This window comes from Leptopilina heterotoma, unplaced genomic scaffold, assembly GCF_015476425.1.
Source record: "Leptopilina heterotoma isolate Lh14 unplaced genomic scaffold, ASM1547642v1 Lhet_411, whole genome shotgun sequence".
Taxonomy (NCBI): domain Eukaryota; kingdom Metazoa; phylum Arthropoda; class Insecta; order Hymenoptera; family Figitidae; genus Leptopilina; species Leptopilina heterotoma.
In genome coordinates this window covers 105,269-123,835 of record NW_025111072.1, presented here as the reverse complement: position 1 = coordinate 123,835, position 18,567 = coordinate 105,269, and the positions used below count along the sequence as shown (strand labels likewise).

The 18,567-nt window shown below is 30.3% G+C and overlaps 1 protein-coding gene across 6 annotated transcripts in view; it reads left to right on the top strand.

Moving 5' to 3' along the window:
- Window positions 1–18,567, top strand: part of LOC122506360 (beta-glucuronidase-like) — a 623,628-nt gene that overhangs the window by 520,949 nt on the left and 84,112 nt on the right. Inside the window, exon 11 of one of the 6 annotated variants that reach the window (XM_043618488.1) lies at window positions 12,265–13,288. The exons of the other annotated variants lie outside the window; for them this stretch is intronic. Within the exon in view, the coding sequence (XP_043474423.1) occupies window positions 12,265–12,353 (89 nt within the window). The 3' untranslated portion in view covers window positions 12,354–13,288. Of the gene's footprint in view, window positions 1–12,264; window positions 13,289–18,567 lie in introns of those variants that run through there. 6 annotated transcript variants of the gene reach the window in all.

Here is an 18,567-nt window from a genome sequence, read left to right as displayed (position 1 = left end):
TATATTAACGAACTTTCGTTTAGTTTCATGAATTCAACATAGAATCAGAGGCAATCAAATGTTTTTAGAGGTATCAGAAAAAAAACGTTTTTTGGATTTTTAAGTTTTTCGATCATTATTTTTGAGTCTTAATTTATTTGACAAATTTTTTTTGTTGCTATTGGATGTCCTTCTTCAAAGTACATGTATAGTTTTATCTTATTTCAAAAAGATTTAATTAAATTTATTCTGAAATGTGAGGAATACACTCGGGGTAAAGTCGCTCACGTGAAGTCGGGGTAAACCCGCTCACTTCGTTTTTAATTTAAAATTTAGAGTAAAATAATTTCACGTATTATATTTTAACAATAACACTATTTATGACTTGTTAAAACTAAAATTGTAACTACATTTCATTTTCTCTTAATAAAATATAACATTATTTAAATCCATATTTGTAATTCATGAAACCTATATTCATTATTTATTAAACCAATTTGTTGTTTATAGAATTGTTTATAGAACTCATAGTTTATCAATAATAAATCACACTTAAGACGGGAATAAGACGAATTTTAATATTTAAAAAATAAAACTGTTCCGTCTTGAAAAGATAAAGTGAGCGGGTTTACCCTGGAAAATTGTAATTTCGAAATTTGGTACATGTGTATTAAAAAGTTTTTCTAAGTAAAACTAAAAAAGATAAATCAAAAACTCTTTTTTATTTTTTTAGTAGAAATCATAAGCTTTCAAATGATATAAATTAACTTGGATTTAGAGAATAATTTCCTAGATTTTTACCGATCTGAAAAAAAGTGAGCGGGTTTACCCCAGTCTCCCCTAATGCACATATATACATATGGGCAATTTCATGTGATAGGGTATAGCCAAATAAGTATGGAAAAAGTGACCCGAATATATTTTTCCCATTCATTCCTACCCACTTAAAAATAACTTTTTGAAATTTTTAACTCAAAATTTTGAGTTTTTTGGAACTTATGGAGAGGAAAAAAATCGAAAAACGCATTATTCTCAAAAACTACTGTATGCATTTTAATCAGCTTTAAATATGTTGAAAAGACAATTAAAGAGATTCCAAAAAAAAATTTCAAATTTTCTTTTCAAAAAATTTTAAAAATCTTTTTTTTTTGAAAATTTTAAAATGAAAAATTTTTGAAATTTTCAAAAAAAAATTTTCTAGTTCTATTAAAGTGACATTTTTATGTATTTTCTCATTTCATTCTCTTATGTGATCTACTTAATAAAAAAATTTTGTCCGACATGATTTTAGGGTGTGTCACGGTAAATAACTCAAAAACATACCCGGTACATTTTTATATTGTATGTAAATGGTTAATTAATTAATTATTTATTTAATTACAAATTAATACTTAGGGGTTTTTTGAATACAAATCTGTAATCGATGTTAAAAAAAATTATTTCCAAAGAAAAATCCAAAAAAATTTATTTTGATAGGGCATTTAAAATTTCTTTCTTTTTGGATCGTTGAAGCGGTAGATCACACTTTTTTATTTAACTTTTTTAACAGTCTTACTTTTTAAAAGATAATGGCGATATTGAGATATTTGGAGTGTAACACGGTAAGAAAAATTCAAAAAATCCTAAAATTTGATTTTAAAATTTTCCAAATTTTTTTGTTTGTCTAAAAATATTTTTTTATATCAACTTCAGATTTGTATTTAGCAACCTCAATAACCCACTAGTAATAAGTTGCAAAAATATTTGACAGGTTTTTTAAAATTAATCATTTACATACAACATAAAAATGTACCAGGTATGTTTTTTTACCGTACGTGGCAAATAGCATGACCATGGTTTTTGACATTTTACTCAAAAACTATATTTTTAAAAAATTTGGAAAAAATATATGTTAAAGGGGACATTATAAGGTACTTTTTACAACAAAAGAGAAAGTGGTCACTTCAAAAAATAACCCTAAAAAAAATTTTGAAAATTTCAAAAATTTTTTTCAATAATTTTTTTTGAAAAAAAAATTTTGATTTTTTTTTCTAAAATCGTCTTATCTATATTTACAACCTCTTAAAATTTCATTAAAATCGGTTCAGTAGTTTTCGAGAAAAATAAGTTTTTTGATTTTGCTTTCCCCCTCCATAACTCCCCCAAAAAAGCGAATTTTGAGTTCAAAATTGCAGAAAGTTATAGTCATACGGATAGTAATATATGGGCCAAATTTGAGAAAAATAGATGCGGGGGCAGTTTTTGCACACTTAACCCCCTAAGCCCTTTTTAAAAATCCTTTCAACAAATTTTCTTCTATATAGGACTATGTTATATAAGACCCTGAACAATTGTCCGGATGTATGTATGTGTGTATGTGTGTGTGTGGATCCCGATTTTTGTGAACACGATAACTCGAAGAAGTTTTTAACGAATTTGGCTAAAATTTATCAGGTATATTTATCATAAAAATATTTCGAAATGGATTGATAGACTTTAAAAAATTCTCAGAAAAAATTTTTTTTTTGACTTTTTTCTGAAAAAAATTTTTTTTCAAAAAAATTTTTTTAAGTTGGTTATTGAAGTTAATCTATAATAAAATCTTATTCTTTGCATCAAGACAAATCGATTGGTATATAAAAAGTATAAATTGTATGAAAATTTACAGAGTCAAAATTTAGGTCAAGTTTGAGGTGAAGTTTGGCATCTGACCTAACAATGTAAGGTAATTTTAAAATTGTGTTTGCTCTTACTCCTATAATTTTGACCTAATTTTGACGTTTTATTTTTACTCCCTCATTTAGTTACGTCATAATCTATGTGTAATTTGACTTTTATTTAACTACAACTTAAAAAGGGACAATAAAGGACTATAAACGTATCTATGATACGTCAAAATCTATGTAAAATTCGATGCCTTTTTAACCTATAGGTTAAAATGGGTCAAAATATATGTTAAAGTTTAATCTAATTTTTGACATATAGATAAAAAAGGTATAGATGGTCAATGCTCTTCGGTCTTCCCGTTCGCATCCCTTTCCTCTAATACACCTCGAATTCACCCACTAGTTTTAAACGCCACACCTTTAGAAATGAACAATAACACAATATTTTTACTTTAAAAATCATTCAACAAATTACTTAAAACCCCCTCATTTACATAAAAAAAAGAAATTCAAATTTAACCCCACCACGCCTACCTGGTGTGTCATCGGCGATGGACATCAGAGTGGCGTGAATCGTTTCAGCTGTCTCAAGCGATAAGACCGGCAAAACCGAAGAGCATAGGTTTTAATATTTTGCGTTCCCAAAAACTCTCCCCGCGAACCCTTTTTGGCTCCCAAATAGATTTTGTCTCCACCGGCCAGCTCTCTCCAATTTCCCGAGACACTTCGAATTGTCTCGGAAAATAACGATCGCTCATCAAGATTTTCACACAACGACCCACACACAACGAACAGACACCATGACGAATAAACACACAAAACACAATATAAGAAAGTATGGCTTTCCTTTCAGCACCGAGAAACATGAATACATTATAGAATGTGACTCTTTATAAAATTTAATTATTTATCAATTATTAAATTAAAATACTTTGAAAATTCGATTCTTGTTAAAAAGTTTTAAATGAAATTCTTTATTAAATATTACTTTTAGTTAAATTTTACGAAATTTATATTAATTCGATAATTTTTTTTTAATTTATCTATTTACATACTATATTTGAATCAGTGGCTGATTTTTTACTATCAAATTAATTATTCTTAACTAATTTAAATTTAGAGAACAGTATAAATATCTATAAAAATTAAAATAAAAAGCGATTTTTTAAATACAAATTAAAATAATAAAACCTTTTCTAATTCGATGAGAAAATTCCTGGTTTGGAATAAAATTTCTGGCTTATTCCCGGTTATACTACTTATTTTGTCACCGAGGCTACTATTTCCTACTTTTTTTTGTCATCGAGGCTACTATTTCCTACATTTTTTTGTCATCGAGGCTGCTTTTTCCTACTTTTTTAAACTCATAATTGAGCGCGAAGCCTGAAATTCAATTACTTTTAAAAGTAGTAAAATTCTTCACAGGAATTCAATTCAAATAGAAAAATATTTCTTATTTCGCGAAATGTACAAAAAGGAAATAAATGTTTCTTAAATCTTATGTTTATATAAAATTAACATTTTATTTTGATATTATAATAATAAATTTAAGTACAAAATTGTACCGCAAAAAAAGTAATAAACTAAATTGTTACAGTGAACTGAAGAACAAGATAAAAGAAATATATCAAAATAAAATAAAATGTTAATTTTATATAAACAAGATTTAAAAAACATCTATTTCCTTTTTGTACATTTCGTAAAATAAGAAATATTTTTCTACAATTGAATTAAATTACTGTGAAGAATTTTACTACTTTTAAAAGTAATTGAATTTCTGCAATAATTTGTAACTTCTTCAAAATTTAATTTTTTTAGTGTTTTTAATTGAAATTCTTTTATAAATCCATTATTTTTAATAATTAAATAATTAATTAATTAATTGTTAAAAAATTTAACTAATTTTAGAAGATTTTGAATTATTAAAATTTTTAAAAAATCTAAGATCATTAAAATTTCTAATTAAATTCATTCAACATTGAAATTTTATTAAATTTTAAATTGAATCCAATTAAAGTTCATTTATTTATAAAAATTGTTAACGTAACTCTTTTAAAGACTCGGAGTGATCGAATTCCTCATGTTTTATAACAATTTTTTTAAAGTTTATTAAGGGGGAGTTACGCCTTTGAGGTCTCTTTTGAACCTGTTTTTCAAGAATTTTTTTAAGACACAGGAATAAAGTAAACAAAATTTGGTTTCAAGGACTTTATTTGTTATGATTTGAAGTTTACAAAAATATATTTACACTTAAAAAAAGTTTAAATTTGTAGCCTATAGAGGGCGCCAAAGTTGGTCCTGTTTCTCTGCAGAGCAAATCGGTGGACAATATTCCAGTTAGACCGTTTAATCTAAAACAAAAATTCAAAGTTTTTCTGGATCTGTGATAGATTTAGCTTTAGAGTACGTAGGATATTTTAAAAATATTAATTTTTGTGAATTTGGCAGCTGTTTGAAGGAAAAAGTTGGTTTTTAGGGCTAAATTTTCTCAAAAAATCTATTGCCAAAAAAAAGAAAACAAACCAAAAATAAATCCGCTACGTACTCTAAAGCATTAGTAAATGACGAACAAAAAAACTTTGGCCGAAGTCAATCCGATCAAAACTGTTCGAGCTAGACTGTCCACCGTTTTGAAAAACGTCATTTCGAGAAAAACGCGTTTAAAGTTTTGAAAGCACTTGAAGCGCTCTTGGACACCTTTTGCAGATTTTGATTTTTTTCACATAAAATAACTTCAAAATCACTTCGCATGATATAATTTCTATTCTACACATTATAAAGTATCGTTTAAGCAAAAAAAAAGAAAATCGATTTCTTTTCGAGTCAAAGGTGTAACTCCCCCTTAATGATTAATTTCAAAAAGGTTTGAATTTGAAGTTTTTGAAAATCTTATTTCCTATGGAAAAATAATAATAATTAAATATTTAAAAAAGAAAATAAATTATTGTTTTCGAATAATTTTACAGTTAAAGATATTCGTAAATAAATTTAACAGAAAATTTTTTTCAATAAAATCTTTTCTTTTATGTTCTAAAAGTTCAAAAATTCTCAGTTTCATTTTCAAATAAATTTTGTAATTGACAAAAATAATTTATAAACTTTTTTTTCTTTATTTTTAAAAAACTTTGAATTTTATTAAAAAAATTGAAATTAAGAAATAGAATTGATAAAAATTATTTCCTTATGCAAATTGAGAATTTTTTACAAAAATGTTAAGAAAAATTTGAGGATTTATTTTTATGATAATAATTGAATTTTATGATACTATTTTACTGTTTTAAAAATTATTGAATTTTTGCGAAGAATTATATTAATATTTTTGAAAATATTAAACAATAATAATTAATTAATTATAGTTTTCTTGCTTTGAGAAATTTTACAAATTTGTCGTCGTTAGTTTTTAATCAGATTGCACTATAGTTGGCAATACGTTGCGCGCGCATCCAAGTGGCATTGGCACTGGCACTTGCACATACATTGGCACCTATTGGAGACTCAGCTTTAAGTAACACATGTTGTTTTTCGCAGTGTTGATGTATTTTGTGCAATAATGATTTAAAAAATCATACTTCTTTCTATATTATAAATATTTTTTTATCCCACATGCACAAAAATGGTGCTTTTAGAAAGCTGACGACAGGGAGTAAAGTCACTCAATTGTTCGACCATATGAAAATGGCGTCCATTTTTTTCCATGCGTTATTTTTGCCCAAGGGAGAAAACGGCCGCCATTTTCATATAAGTCGAACAAGTGAATGACTTTTACTCCCTGTCGTCTGCTATCTAAAATCGACACTTTTGTGCATTACACGGAGAAACTTTTATTACCACTAATTCTTAAAACTGGTGAGACATTTTAGTATGTTAGGTTAGATTCAAGGAAAAAACGACATAGGTTATAGAAATTGCTATTGAGACTATCAAATACACTCATTCAGTATATATTTTACAGCTATTCATAAGGAAACTAACGAAAATTAGTATGTTGTTTATTTAGAAAGAAAATAATAATTTTTGCAAAGTTCGGAAAGCCATGAATTAAAAAGAAACACAACAAATTAATTGTCTATAGATACTCATAGAGACGATAGTGATACTTGGATCTGAGGGTAGATGGCATTAGTGTATGTCACTGTAACTGTAGGTAAATATATTTAACACGACGTAAGAACCTAACCTATATTAATAACGCACACGCAAGTAAAGACACGACGATTGGTCACGGAAACCGAAAGATCGCACGATTCGTTAGAAGTACACAGCTGAATCGTCCTTATATATTAAACGAGTGGAAAAATATGTACCTTCGAGAAAGAGCATTTTTTAAAATAACTTTCTAATCAAATTATGTAAATAAGTAAAAGTCGTAAAAAAAATTATGTTATATTGAGGAACAGTTCTTGAATTTAATTTGGCATGAGGAGACATTCACGTTTATTAATAAAAGGTTTTTTTCTTTTATACACGTGTGAATTTCAACTTCGAAAACATTAGGGTTAGTTCGCGACGTCAGGTGATGGACTCGGTGATGCTCGGGCGAAATCGGTTAAGTCCGCCCGCAGTCCTTCCAAAATTGGTATGTTACGTTAGAATGTCTGTTATATATTCTATCTATATGTGTAAAAAAGGTTAGAATTACCGTATTATTTCACAAACAAAAACTGGCATCTTATTCTTTTCTAAAGAAAAATAAGACTATTTCTAATGCAGATAGTAATTTTTGTACACATATTTTCGTATTAATGTTGACATTATTAGCACAACGCACAAAAAATCCTCACATTCTAACGTACTTTTAGAATAAAGATAACCAAATATATCTATTTAATATTAGAAGAAAAAGTTTCTCCGTGTAGGAATAAAAAATATCGTAAGTAACATGGGAATAAAGGCAGCCAATTTGTTTACGATGATTTTTGTGACACTCGTTCCAGTCTCGGGGCGCCTACGGTGCCCTCGACCTCCACTCGTGGCACAAAAATCACCGTAAACAAATGGCTACCTTTATGGCCTTGTTGCTTAATATACTATTGTTGACGAAAGATTATTTTCTGTATGTAAATTCACTGGTAAGTACGTTTAAATTTGAAAGTTTAAGAAATGAAAAAACTAACCTCAAAATAAAACCCGCTCACAGGGTAAACCCGCTCACTAGCGATTTTACGCTATGAACTCAACTTAAGATGGAGATATTGGTACTGTGAATAGTACTTAACATTTAATTTATATTAACGAACTTTCGTTTACTTTCATGAATTAAGCATAGAATCAGAGGCGATCAAATGTTTTTAGAGGTTTCAGAAAAAAACGTTTTTTGGATTTTTAAGTTTTTCGATCATTATTTCTGAGTCTTAATTTATCTGGCAAATTTTTTTTTTGCTATTGGATGTCCTTTTTCGAAGTACGTATACAGTTGTGTGGTTCTTATTTTGTCGATGTTTCCAAATTATCGGTCTCACCCCAAAAAATTAATCAAGGTATAAAAAAAAATTTTCCTCAAAGTTTGAAGCAAATCAAACAATATTAACACGTGCCTCTAGTCGACTGAAATTTTAAATGGAAAATACATGTAATTTTTCCTGGAAATCACAGAAAAAAATTTGTAGCTTATACAAATTTATTTCAAATTTTCTAACGTTGGGTGCTTTTAGTACATGATAAGAGGTAAAACATCCAATTATTTAAAATATTTTGAAAGTATTTGCTTCATATATAAGCTTGATGAATATGCCGCTATCACAGTAAACAGGACTAGTATATTAACCCTCAGATGCACACATTTTTTTATTCATTTAAATTTGACGAAACTTGGTACTTGGGGGGTTTTTCGGGACGCTGATTACGAATCTGAGGTCAGTTTAACCTTCGCGCTACCGGATGTCCACCCAAGGTGGCCAACTAATACAAAATGTTGTATATCTGGTCGAATTTTGTATCAATCGAATCGCCATTTTAACTCACTGAACAAAATTTTATCTACTTTCGAAAGAAACAAAAATAAATTTTTTTACATTTCTTCTTGTTTATTTATAACAATTAAAAAAGTATGTACGAGAATACTAAAAATTGACCGGGTGTTTTTTTTATATTGCAAAAAAATAAAAATAAAATCATTAAACTTATACAGTAAAATTGTTTTATATCAATAAATAAAATATATTATGATGTTATAATACATTTTTTATTTGTTTAAACAAATTATTGTTGTTATTTACCAACTTTTTCCAGAATGCACCTAGAACGTTGCAGTTTTTTCCTAATTTTGCAATTTACTAAATCTTATATGACTACAGATAAAGAATAAAAATTTGATTATTATTTAAACAATTTTTAAACAAATTATTGTTGTTATTTACCAACTTTTCCCAAAATGCACCTAGAAAGTTGCAGTTTTTTTCCTAATTTTGCAATTTACTAAATCTTATTTGATTACTGATAAAGAATAAAAATTGAACTATTGTTTAAACAATTTTTAAACAAATTCTTTACAATATTGTCACTGTAATTTTATAAATTAATACTGTGTTTTCAAATTTTTCAAAAATATTACACATGATCAAGTTGCGTACAGTACAACTGTGCAAAAGAACAATTAATGTCATAGATAGGAAAATTTATACAAATTGTTAACAATATTTATTTTTATAACAATAAATTTTATCATTTTGGCTTATAATTGATAGTTGATTCAAAAGAACAAAATTGTTTAAATGCTCATTAATATAAGTATAAAAAATAAAAGGTACTTTTTTAACAAACTACGAAAATGTGTAAATTAGAAAAAAAAATTCAACCTTGTAGGTTCATTTTGTAAACAGTTGGAAAGTAACAACAATAATTTGTTTAAAAATTGTTTAAACAATAGTTAAATTTTTATTCTTTATCAGTAATTAGAATAAGATTTAGTTAATTGCAAAATTAAGAAAAAACTGCAACTTTCTAGGTGCATTTTGGGAAAAGTTGGTAAATAACAACAATAATTTGTTTAAAAATTGTTTAAAAAATAGTTCAATTTTTATTCTTTATCTGTAATCATATAAGATTTAATAAATTGCAAAATTAGGAAAACACTGCAACTTTCTAGGTGCATTCTGGAAAAAGTTGGTAAATAACAACAATAATTTGTTTAAAAATTGTTTAAAAAATAGTTCAATTTTTATTCAATTTCTATTTTTTATCTGTAATCATATAAGATTTAGTAAATTGCAAAATTAGGAAAAAACTGCAGCTTTCTAGGTGTATTCTAGAAAAAGGTGGTAAATAATAACAATAATTTGTTTAAATAATTTTTTAATAATAAAACATAAATGTTTTATGTCATAAATGTCATAAAACATTATTAAAATGCAGTATCTGTATTAACACAAAATTATATACAAAACGTTTGATGAATTTTAATCGTTTTGGGAACATAAAAGTAAAATAGCGTTTAACCACCCCGGGTGGCCGTCCGGTAGTCCGCGTATACAAAAATCTTTGGTAGCGCGAAGGTTAAAAAAATTCAAAATGGCAGATCCAATATGGCGGACATAAAAAATAAAAAATCGTTCAATGTTGGAGCCAATATGGCGGATATTCTTGCTCGTTTTAGCGTTACCCGGAACTAACAGCGAGGAAGTGACGAGATTTTAGTTCCATTTTTTTTATTTTTATTTTGTTTTTTTTGTGATTAAAGAAATTCGTGAAATTGTGGCACTTTATGATTCACCAACTCTTCTAAGATTTTCAATCGAAAATTTTGCAATGCCATAGAAGGATAAGTATTTATGCGATTTAGCAGAGAGAAAATGTTTTCTGGAATTTCATATAAATAGTTGAGTAAAATATCCTTCTTAGTTTTAATATGTGCCATAGAAAACAGACTACAAGCAAAGAAAAATGCAAAAGAAATTTAAAAAAATACAACAAAATGTAAAAAAATAAAACCTTAGATTCGTAATCAAGATTCCAAAAACCTCCGAGTACTGAGTTTCAGTCGAATTGAACGACTTTTTATTTTTTTTCCGCCATTTTTAAATTGACCTCAGACTTGTAATCAGCGTCCCGAAAAACTTCCCGAGTACCGAGTTTCGTCAAATTTAAATAAATAAGAAAATGTGTAAAAATTATTTTACCATGGTTAAAAAGTCGAGTAAAAAAAGGAAATCTAACCAGAACAGTAAAAGTTATCAATTTAAGGCAATAGTCTCCTTCCCAGGTGCGAATTTAGGTTGGCCGCCAGAGTTTGAAGGTTGGCCCAAGGTTGGCCTAACTTTGGCAACCGAAGTTTTGGTTGCCAGAGTTTGCCCAACATTGGCAAGTACTAGTGACCACAGTTGGCCCGACTTTGCAAGCCAACCATTAAATGCAGAGTTTAACCAACCGTCGGGACAACTTTGACGACAAAGGTTGGCACAACTCATCCAAACGTAGTTTAAAAGACTTTCAGTTTCGGTTGGCCCAACTCTGGGCCACGGTTGGCCCGACGGTTGGCAAAACTCAAGAAAGCAGTATAATTGACTTATAGTTTTTTGGTCGGCCGAACTCTAAGCCACGGTTGGCCCAACGGTTGGCAAAATTCTAGAAACGCAGTTTCATTGACTTAAACTTTCTTGGTCGGCCAAACTCTGGGCCACGGTTGGCCCGACGGTAGGCAAAACTTTGTGAAACGCAGTTTAATTGACTTACATTATTTTGGTCGGCTGAACTCTGGGCCACGGTTGGCCCGACGGTTGGCAAAACTATGTCAAATGCAGTTTAAATGACTTAAACTTTCTTGGTCGGCCAAACTCTGGGCCACGGTTGGCCCGACGGTTGGCAAAACTTTGTGAAACGCAGTTTAATTGACTTACATTATTTTGGTCGGCCGAACTCTGGGCCACGGTTGGCCCGACGGTTGGCAAAACTATGTCAAATGCAGTTTAAATGACTTAAACTTTCTTGGTCGGCCGAACTCTGGGCCACGGTTGGCCCAACGGTTGGCAAAACTCTGTGAAACGCAGTTTAATTGACTTGATTTTTATTGGTTGGCCGAACTCTGGGCCACGGTTGGCCCAACGGTTGGCAAAACTTTGTCAAATGCAGTTTAAATGACTTAAACTTTCTTGGTCGGACGAACTCTGGGCCACGGTTGGCCCAACGGTTGGCAAAACTCTGTGAAACGCAGTTTAATTGACTTGATTTTTATTGGTTGGCCGAACTCTGGGCCACGGTTGGCCCGACGGTTGGCAAAACTATGTCAAATGCAGTTTAAATGACTTAAACTTTCTTGGTCGGCCGAACTTTGGGCCACGGTTGGCCCAACGGTTGGCAAAACTCTGTAAAACGCAGTTTAATTGACTTGATTTTTATTGGTTGGCCGAACTCTGGGCCACGGTTGGCCCAACAGTTGGCAAAACTTTGTCAAATGCAGTTTAAATGGCTGAAAATTTCTTAGTCGGCCGAACTCTGGGCCACGGTTGGCCCGACGGTTGGCAAAACTATGTCAAATGCAGTTTAAATGACTTAAAATTTCTTGGTTGGCCGAACTTTGGGCCACGGTTGGCCCGACGGTGGGAAAAACTTTGTGAAACGCAGTTTAATTGACTTGATTTCTCTTGGTTGGCCGAACTCTGGGCTTTGATTGATTTGATTTGATTTGGATTTGGTTTGACTGTTTCAGATGCATCGTACGACCTCCATCACCGGCACCGATTTAAAAATACAGACTACAGCGCTCCACAAAAATCGTTGTTACTAAGAAGAATTTAAATATTTTTTAAAAATAAAAGTTGCCTTTTGAAGCTCAAATATAGTAGAATATCACCCAAAAATTTCGTCTACCGCAATCATTTCCTTCCCTTTCAAAAAACTTTATGAAAAAACGCTTTTTTTCGCCTTCTAAAGGAGACTACTGCCTTAACATAAATTACAAACAACAAGGGAGAAAATGCAATTCTCCGCAACAAAAATATACTCCTTTTGTTTTGAATGCAGCTGTGAAAGCAGTTACCAATACTAAACTTTCACTAAGAAAAGCTTCTGAAACTTTTGGTATTCCAATAACTAGGTACGCATTTTCGACACAGTAAAGATTCAGAAAAAGTGTCTTGGAAAAAAGGCCCTTCAATAGTGTTTACAGAATCGGAAGAAGAAGAGATTGTTCAGTGGGTTTCATACAGAGCAGAAAGAGGTTTTCCTGTCGGTAAAACTGAACTTCTTGATTGTGCGCAAAGTTACATTCGTAAGCTAGGAAGGAAAACTCCTTTTAAAGACGACAAACCGGGCAGGCACTGGTATGACAGTTTTCGTCAACGTCATCCCATTTTGATGGAAAGAATTCCACAACATCTTACATGTTTGAGAGCAGAAGTAACACATGAGGATCTTCAAAATTGGTTCGCAGAAATATGACAGTATTTAAAAAAAATCTATTTTATCTATTTAACTGCAACGAAACGAATATACATTGGCATTGGAAATTCCGAATCTGGCTGGATGACCATTGAAACATTTTACGAATATATCACAAATATATTTTACTCTTGGTTGCTCAAAGAAAAAGTTGAATTTCCTGTTGTTCTGTATTTGGACGGACACTCATCACACGTGACAATGCCATTGATGTCTTTTTGCAGACAAAAAGGAATAGAGTTGATCTGTTAGTATCCCCATGCAACGGCAATGGCGCGTTCCGTATAAAAATAATTAAAACAATACTTGCAACATTTATCGGTAATTGGTAGAATTAAAATAAACAATTAAAAAAATATATTAAAATCATTTGATAAAAAAAAATAACTAAAAGAAATTAAAGTATTGTATAACTAATATTGTAAACAATAATAAGTAGAGGAACTAATTTTGAAAATTTTGTTCCTCTACTTATTATTGTTTACAATATTAGATATACAATACTTTAATTTCTTTTAGTTATTTTTTTTTATCAAATGATTTCAATATATTTTTTTAATTGTTTATTTTAATTCTACCAATTACCGATAAATGTTGCAAGTATTGTTTTAATTATTTTTGTACGGAACCCGCCATTGCAGTGCGAGTTCAACTCGCACTTGTCCAATTTATTTTTAAATTTTTGTAAAAAATTTTTAAAAAATCTAAGAAAAAAAATTTTAAATTAAAATTTTATTTTTTAGATTTTTCAATATATTTTTTGTGATCAGACTGTAAAAATATACTAATAAACCCATTTTTAGTTAATTAGATCAAATAATGTCAAAAATAAAAAAAAAAAATTTTTCAAAATTTTTTTTTTTTTTTTTTTCAAAAAAAATTTTTTCAAAATTTTTTTAGTTTTTCCCTGACAACGCTATGGCCATCACCTCCAATCACATTCTCTATATTTTTCCTGTAATCTACGTGTGAAAATACGAATCTGTACCAAATGTGAGCTTTCTAGGTCAAATAGTAGTGGATGATAATTGTCTGACGGTAAAAGTAAGTCTATTGCTAACGTAACATTAAATTCATTAGGATTGCAAAAAACCAGATCCAAAAGAAATCCATGTGAATTATAATTTTTATTGATCTGTGACAAACCTATAAAATCAATTGTATCCGATAATGAAGACGCGATCAAAAATTGCTGATTAGGTAAATTATGAATGAACGCACTAGATAAATTATTATCAAAATCAAAATTCCAAGAAATAAACGGTAAGTTAAAATCTCCTAGAATGCATATCAAAGAAGTTGAAAACCAATTATATATATCTTCCAGAATGTTGCATACAGTAGTATAAGAAGCAAGCATTGAATAAGTGGTATATAGAAACATCCTATAATACGAAAAGCCTTATCAAATTTTAATTTACCGACAGATTAGCTCGGTCGGATAAATGCCTGGGTCGGTGGGCGGACCAAGGGTACTTGGTTCGCGCCCATTAGCCTGGGATTTTTCCGGCACGTGAGATAATCTGAGCGGGAGGTTTGACGTCGAGGTATAATGATGTGCACTGTCGATTATTGTCCAGTACACACCGTTAAAACTCGGCTGTCGATAAACCGGTTGTACTCAGAAGAGGTTTTCTACAGTTTCCCTCTTCTCTGGCGAGAAAACCCATTGACGGGTGGTCCAGGCAAATGCGAGTACTCCTAACCTCAAAAAGTCGTTCTGTAGAAACGCAAAAAGTAGTTGGTATATAAGAGTGTGTGTTCTGACAGTTGGCCTAGCTTCAAGTCATTTAAGAAAAAAAAAAAAAAAAAAAAATTTTAATTTTACAAAAATATGTTCAACCGCACCAGATATAGTTTGAAAACAAGTGTTCTTTAAATTACACTTAACAGTCAGAAGAACACCTCTACCATAGCCATACGTTCAGTTAAATCAGTGACCTTACCTTCAGTGATTGTCAACCTAGTCAAACTATCATTGAGTTTTGAATTAACCTCCTGAAATTATGTGGTCATTACTGATTTCAAATCATGAATAGCTTTCATAGATTCCATGAACATATTTTTAATAGTTTCCATATCAGCTGGGGGACAAGTAGCAGAAGACGGAGATAATGATCTTGGTTTACAACATCTGGAAAAAGATCCATCCGAAAGACTACCCTGGTTAAAAAACCGGATAGATTTCGGACTAATCCGAAATTTGTCCGAAACAATGCAGTTTATGGTCAGGTTTTTGTCACCCGAAATTAATCCGAAAAATTCCGAACTCTATACGGTTTGTGAACAACTAGTAAAACCGGAGTTAGTCCGATGAAGTCCAAAATTATATTAATCAGTTAATTTTAACTAGTGAATCCGGAATTAGTCCAAAACAGTCAAAAATTAATCCAGACAATTTAGTGAATGTTAATAAAAAAATAATTATACAAGTTACACATATTAATTATTATTACTTTATGCTACATTCAACATATTTTCGATATACCTATTGCAATTTTATTTACATTAACTTAAAATTTCTAACGCTTGGGGATTCGAACCTACACCTATCTAACATTATATCGCACCGAAATCGAATACACTAACCACTATACCACGCTCGCATGGGAGTTCAAATTCATAATAGAATTTATGAAGTGTCTTGAAAAGAAATGACAAGAAACTAACATATCAGTGTTAATTAACAATATTAAAGTCCGTATTCCGTTTGCATATATATATTTTGTCTGTTCGCATTTAGTATGTCTGTTCGCTTTTAGTATGTCTGTTCGCCGTTAGAGGGAGCAAAACGCCCCCCGCTGCGAGGGCTACTAGGAATTGAGTCCCGAGCAACCTTCACAGCGGGGGTCGCTTGGACCCTCAAACCCTCATTAGGAAAAACTGCTAATGACTTTTTCTATAAAATATAAATTTTTTAAATTGTAACATTTTTTATTTTTTATTAACATATTTAAATTCCTTACTTTCTCACGATTTTATACATATGTTGTTTACCAAAAAAATGTTAAAATTTAACCCTTTAACGACGAGATGTGCTACTTTTCAACATGAAATTCAATCTCTTACAATTAGTAGAAAAAAGCCATAAAAGTTTTTAAAAGTCCATACCCTACTATTTTTGGGGTCGCTCTTTCGAATGGTGTGGTCAAAATTTTCAAAAAATGATATTTAACCCTTCTTTTTTCAAAAATACTAAAAAAAGTCAAGTTTTTTTAATGTAATTTTTTTCAAAAGAATTTTTTTCTGTGTCTTAACGCTTTTCAAATAGAACAAAAAGTATCAAAAACGTGTTCCCGATAGTTGTACTTGAAAAATATTCATTTCTAAATTTTATTTTTTTCGATTTTGAATTTAAAATGGCGCTTGAAGGACAAAAATTTTTCTTATTTTACGTAAGATGACAAACTTTTTCAAAATTGCTCAAATCTGATTGAAATTTGTTACTCAGGGGTTTTCGTGGTCGCTGATTACGAATTTGAAGTCTGATTTCAAAAATTCAAAATGGCGGATCCAATATGGCGGATGACTTTTTTAAAAAATTGATCGAATTCGTTTGAAACTCGTTACTCGGGGGTTATCGGGGTCGCTGGTTACGAATCCGATGTCAGTTTTTCAAAATTCAAAATGGCGGATCTAATATGGCGGACGAAATACAAAAATTGTTCAGATTTGCTTGAATCTTGTTACTCGGGGGTTTTTGGGGTAGCTGATTACGAATTTGATATCAGATTTTCAAAATTCAAAATGGCGGATCCAATATGACAGATGACTTTTTTAAAAATTGATTGGATTCGCTTAAAATTTGTTACTCTGCGGTTTTTGGGTTCGATAATGACGAATCTGACGTTAGATTAAAAAAATTCAATATGCCGGATCCAGAATGGCGGACGAATTTTTCAAAATATCTCAAACCTGATTGAAAAACGTTACTCGTGGGTTTTTGGAGTTGCTGGTTGCGAATCCGATGTTAGTTTTTCAAAATTCAAAATGGTGGAATCGATAAGGCAGACGAGGTGTAAAAAATATCCTTACCAATTCTTATAGCTATTTTATACCAAGCATTTTGAATTTTTAAAAACGAACATCGGATTCGCAATCAGTGGACCCGAAAACCCTAGAGTAACAACATTCAAGTGAATCCGACTAATTTTTTAATTTCGTCTGCCATATTCGTTCCGCCATTTTGAATTTTGAAAAACTAACATCGATTTTCTCGTACTATAGATCACTTTTAGATTTTCCTGTCACATATTGTGAAATATAGATAAGTTGATACTGGTAGAGTCAGAGCAGAAAGAGTATAATAATTCCGCCATTTTGAATTTTTGGAATGTGACTTCATATTCGTAATCAGCCACCCTAAAAATACCACACTAACAAATTTCAAGCAAACCTGAGTAAATTAAAAAAATTAGTCTTTCATTATACTTTGGCCACTTTGAATTTGTTGAATCTAACGTCAGATTCGTCATTATCGAACCAAAAACCGCAGAGTAACAAATTTCAAGCGAATCCAATCAATTTTTAAAAAAGTCATCTGTCGTATTGGATCTGCCATTTTGAATTTTGAAAATCTGATATCAAATTCGTAATCAGCTACCCTAAAAACCCCCGAGTAACAAGATTCAAGCAAATCTGAACAATTTTTGTATTTCGTCCGCCATATTAGATCCGCCATTTTGAATTTTTAAAAACTAACATCGGATTTGTAATCAGGGACCCCGAAAACCCCCGAGTAACGAGTTTCAAGCGAATCCGATTAATTTTTTAAAAAGTCATCCGCCATATTGGATCCGCCATTTTGAATTTTTGAAATCAGACTTCAAATTCGTAATCAGCGACCACGAAAACCCCTGAGTAACAAATTTCAATCAGATTTGAGCAATTTTGAAAAAGTTTGTCATCTTACGTAAAATAAGAAAAATTTTTTGTCCTTCAAGCGCCATTTTAAATTCAAAATCGAAAAAAATAAAATTTAGAAATGAATATTTTTCAAGTACAACTATCGGGAACACGTTTTTGATACTTTTTGTTCTATTTGAAAAGCGTTAAGACACAGAAAAAAATTCTTTTGAAAAAAATTACATTAAAAAAACTTGACTTTTTTTAGTATTTTTGAAAAAAGAAGGGTTAAATATCATTTTTTGAAAATTTTGACCACACCATTCGAAAGAGCGACCCCAAAAATAGTAGGGTATGGACTTTTAAAAACTTTTATGGCTTTTTTCTACTAATTGTAAGAGATTGAATTTCATGTTGAAAAGTAGCACATCTCGTCGTTAAAGGGTTAAAGATTGAGTTAAATATTTATTTAATAATAGGTATGGTTTTTCGTAGAGTTAACTTCATTCTATGTATCTGGAAAAATAATAAATTTTTTTAATTTTAACATTTTTTGGTAAACAACATATGTATAGAATCGTAAGAAAGTAAGGAATTTAAATATGTTAATGAAAAATAAAAAATGTTACTTTTTAAAAAATTTGTATTTTTATAGAAAAAGTCATTAACAATTTTCCTTAATGAGGGTTTAAGGGTCCGAGCGATCCCCGCTGTGAGGGTTGCTCAG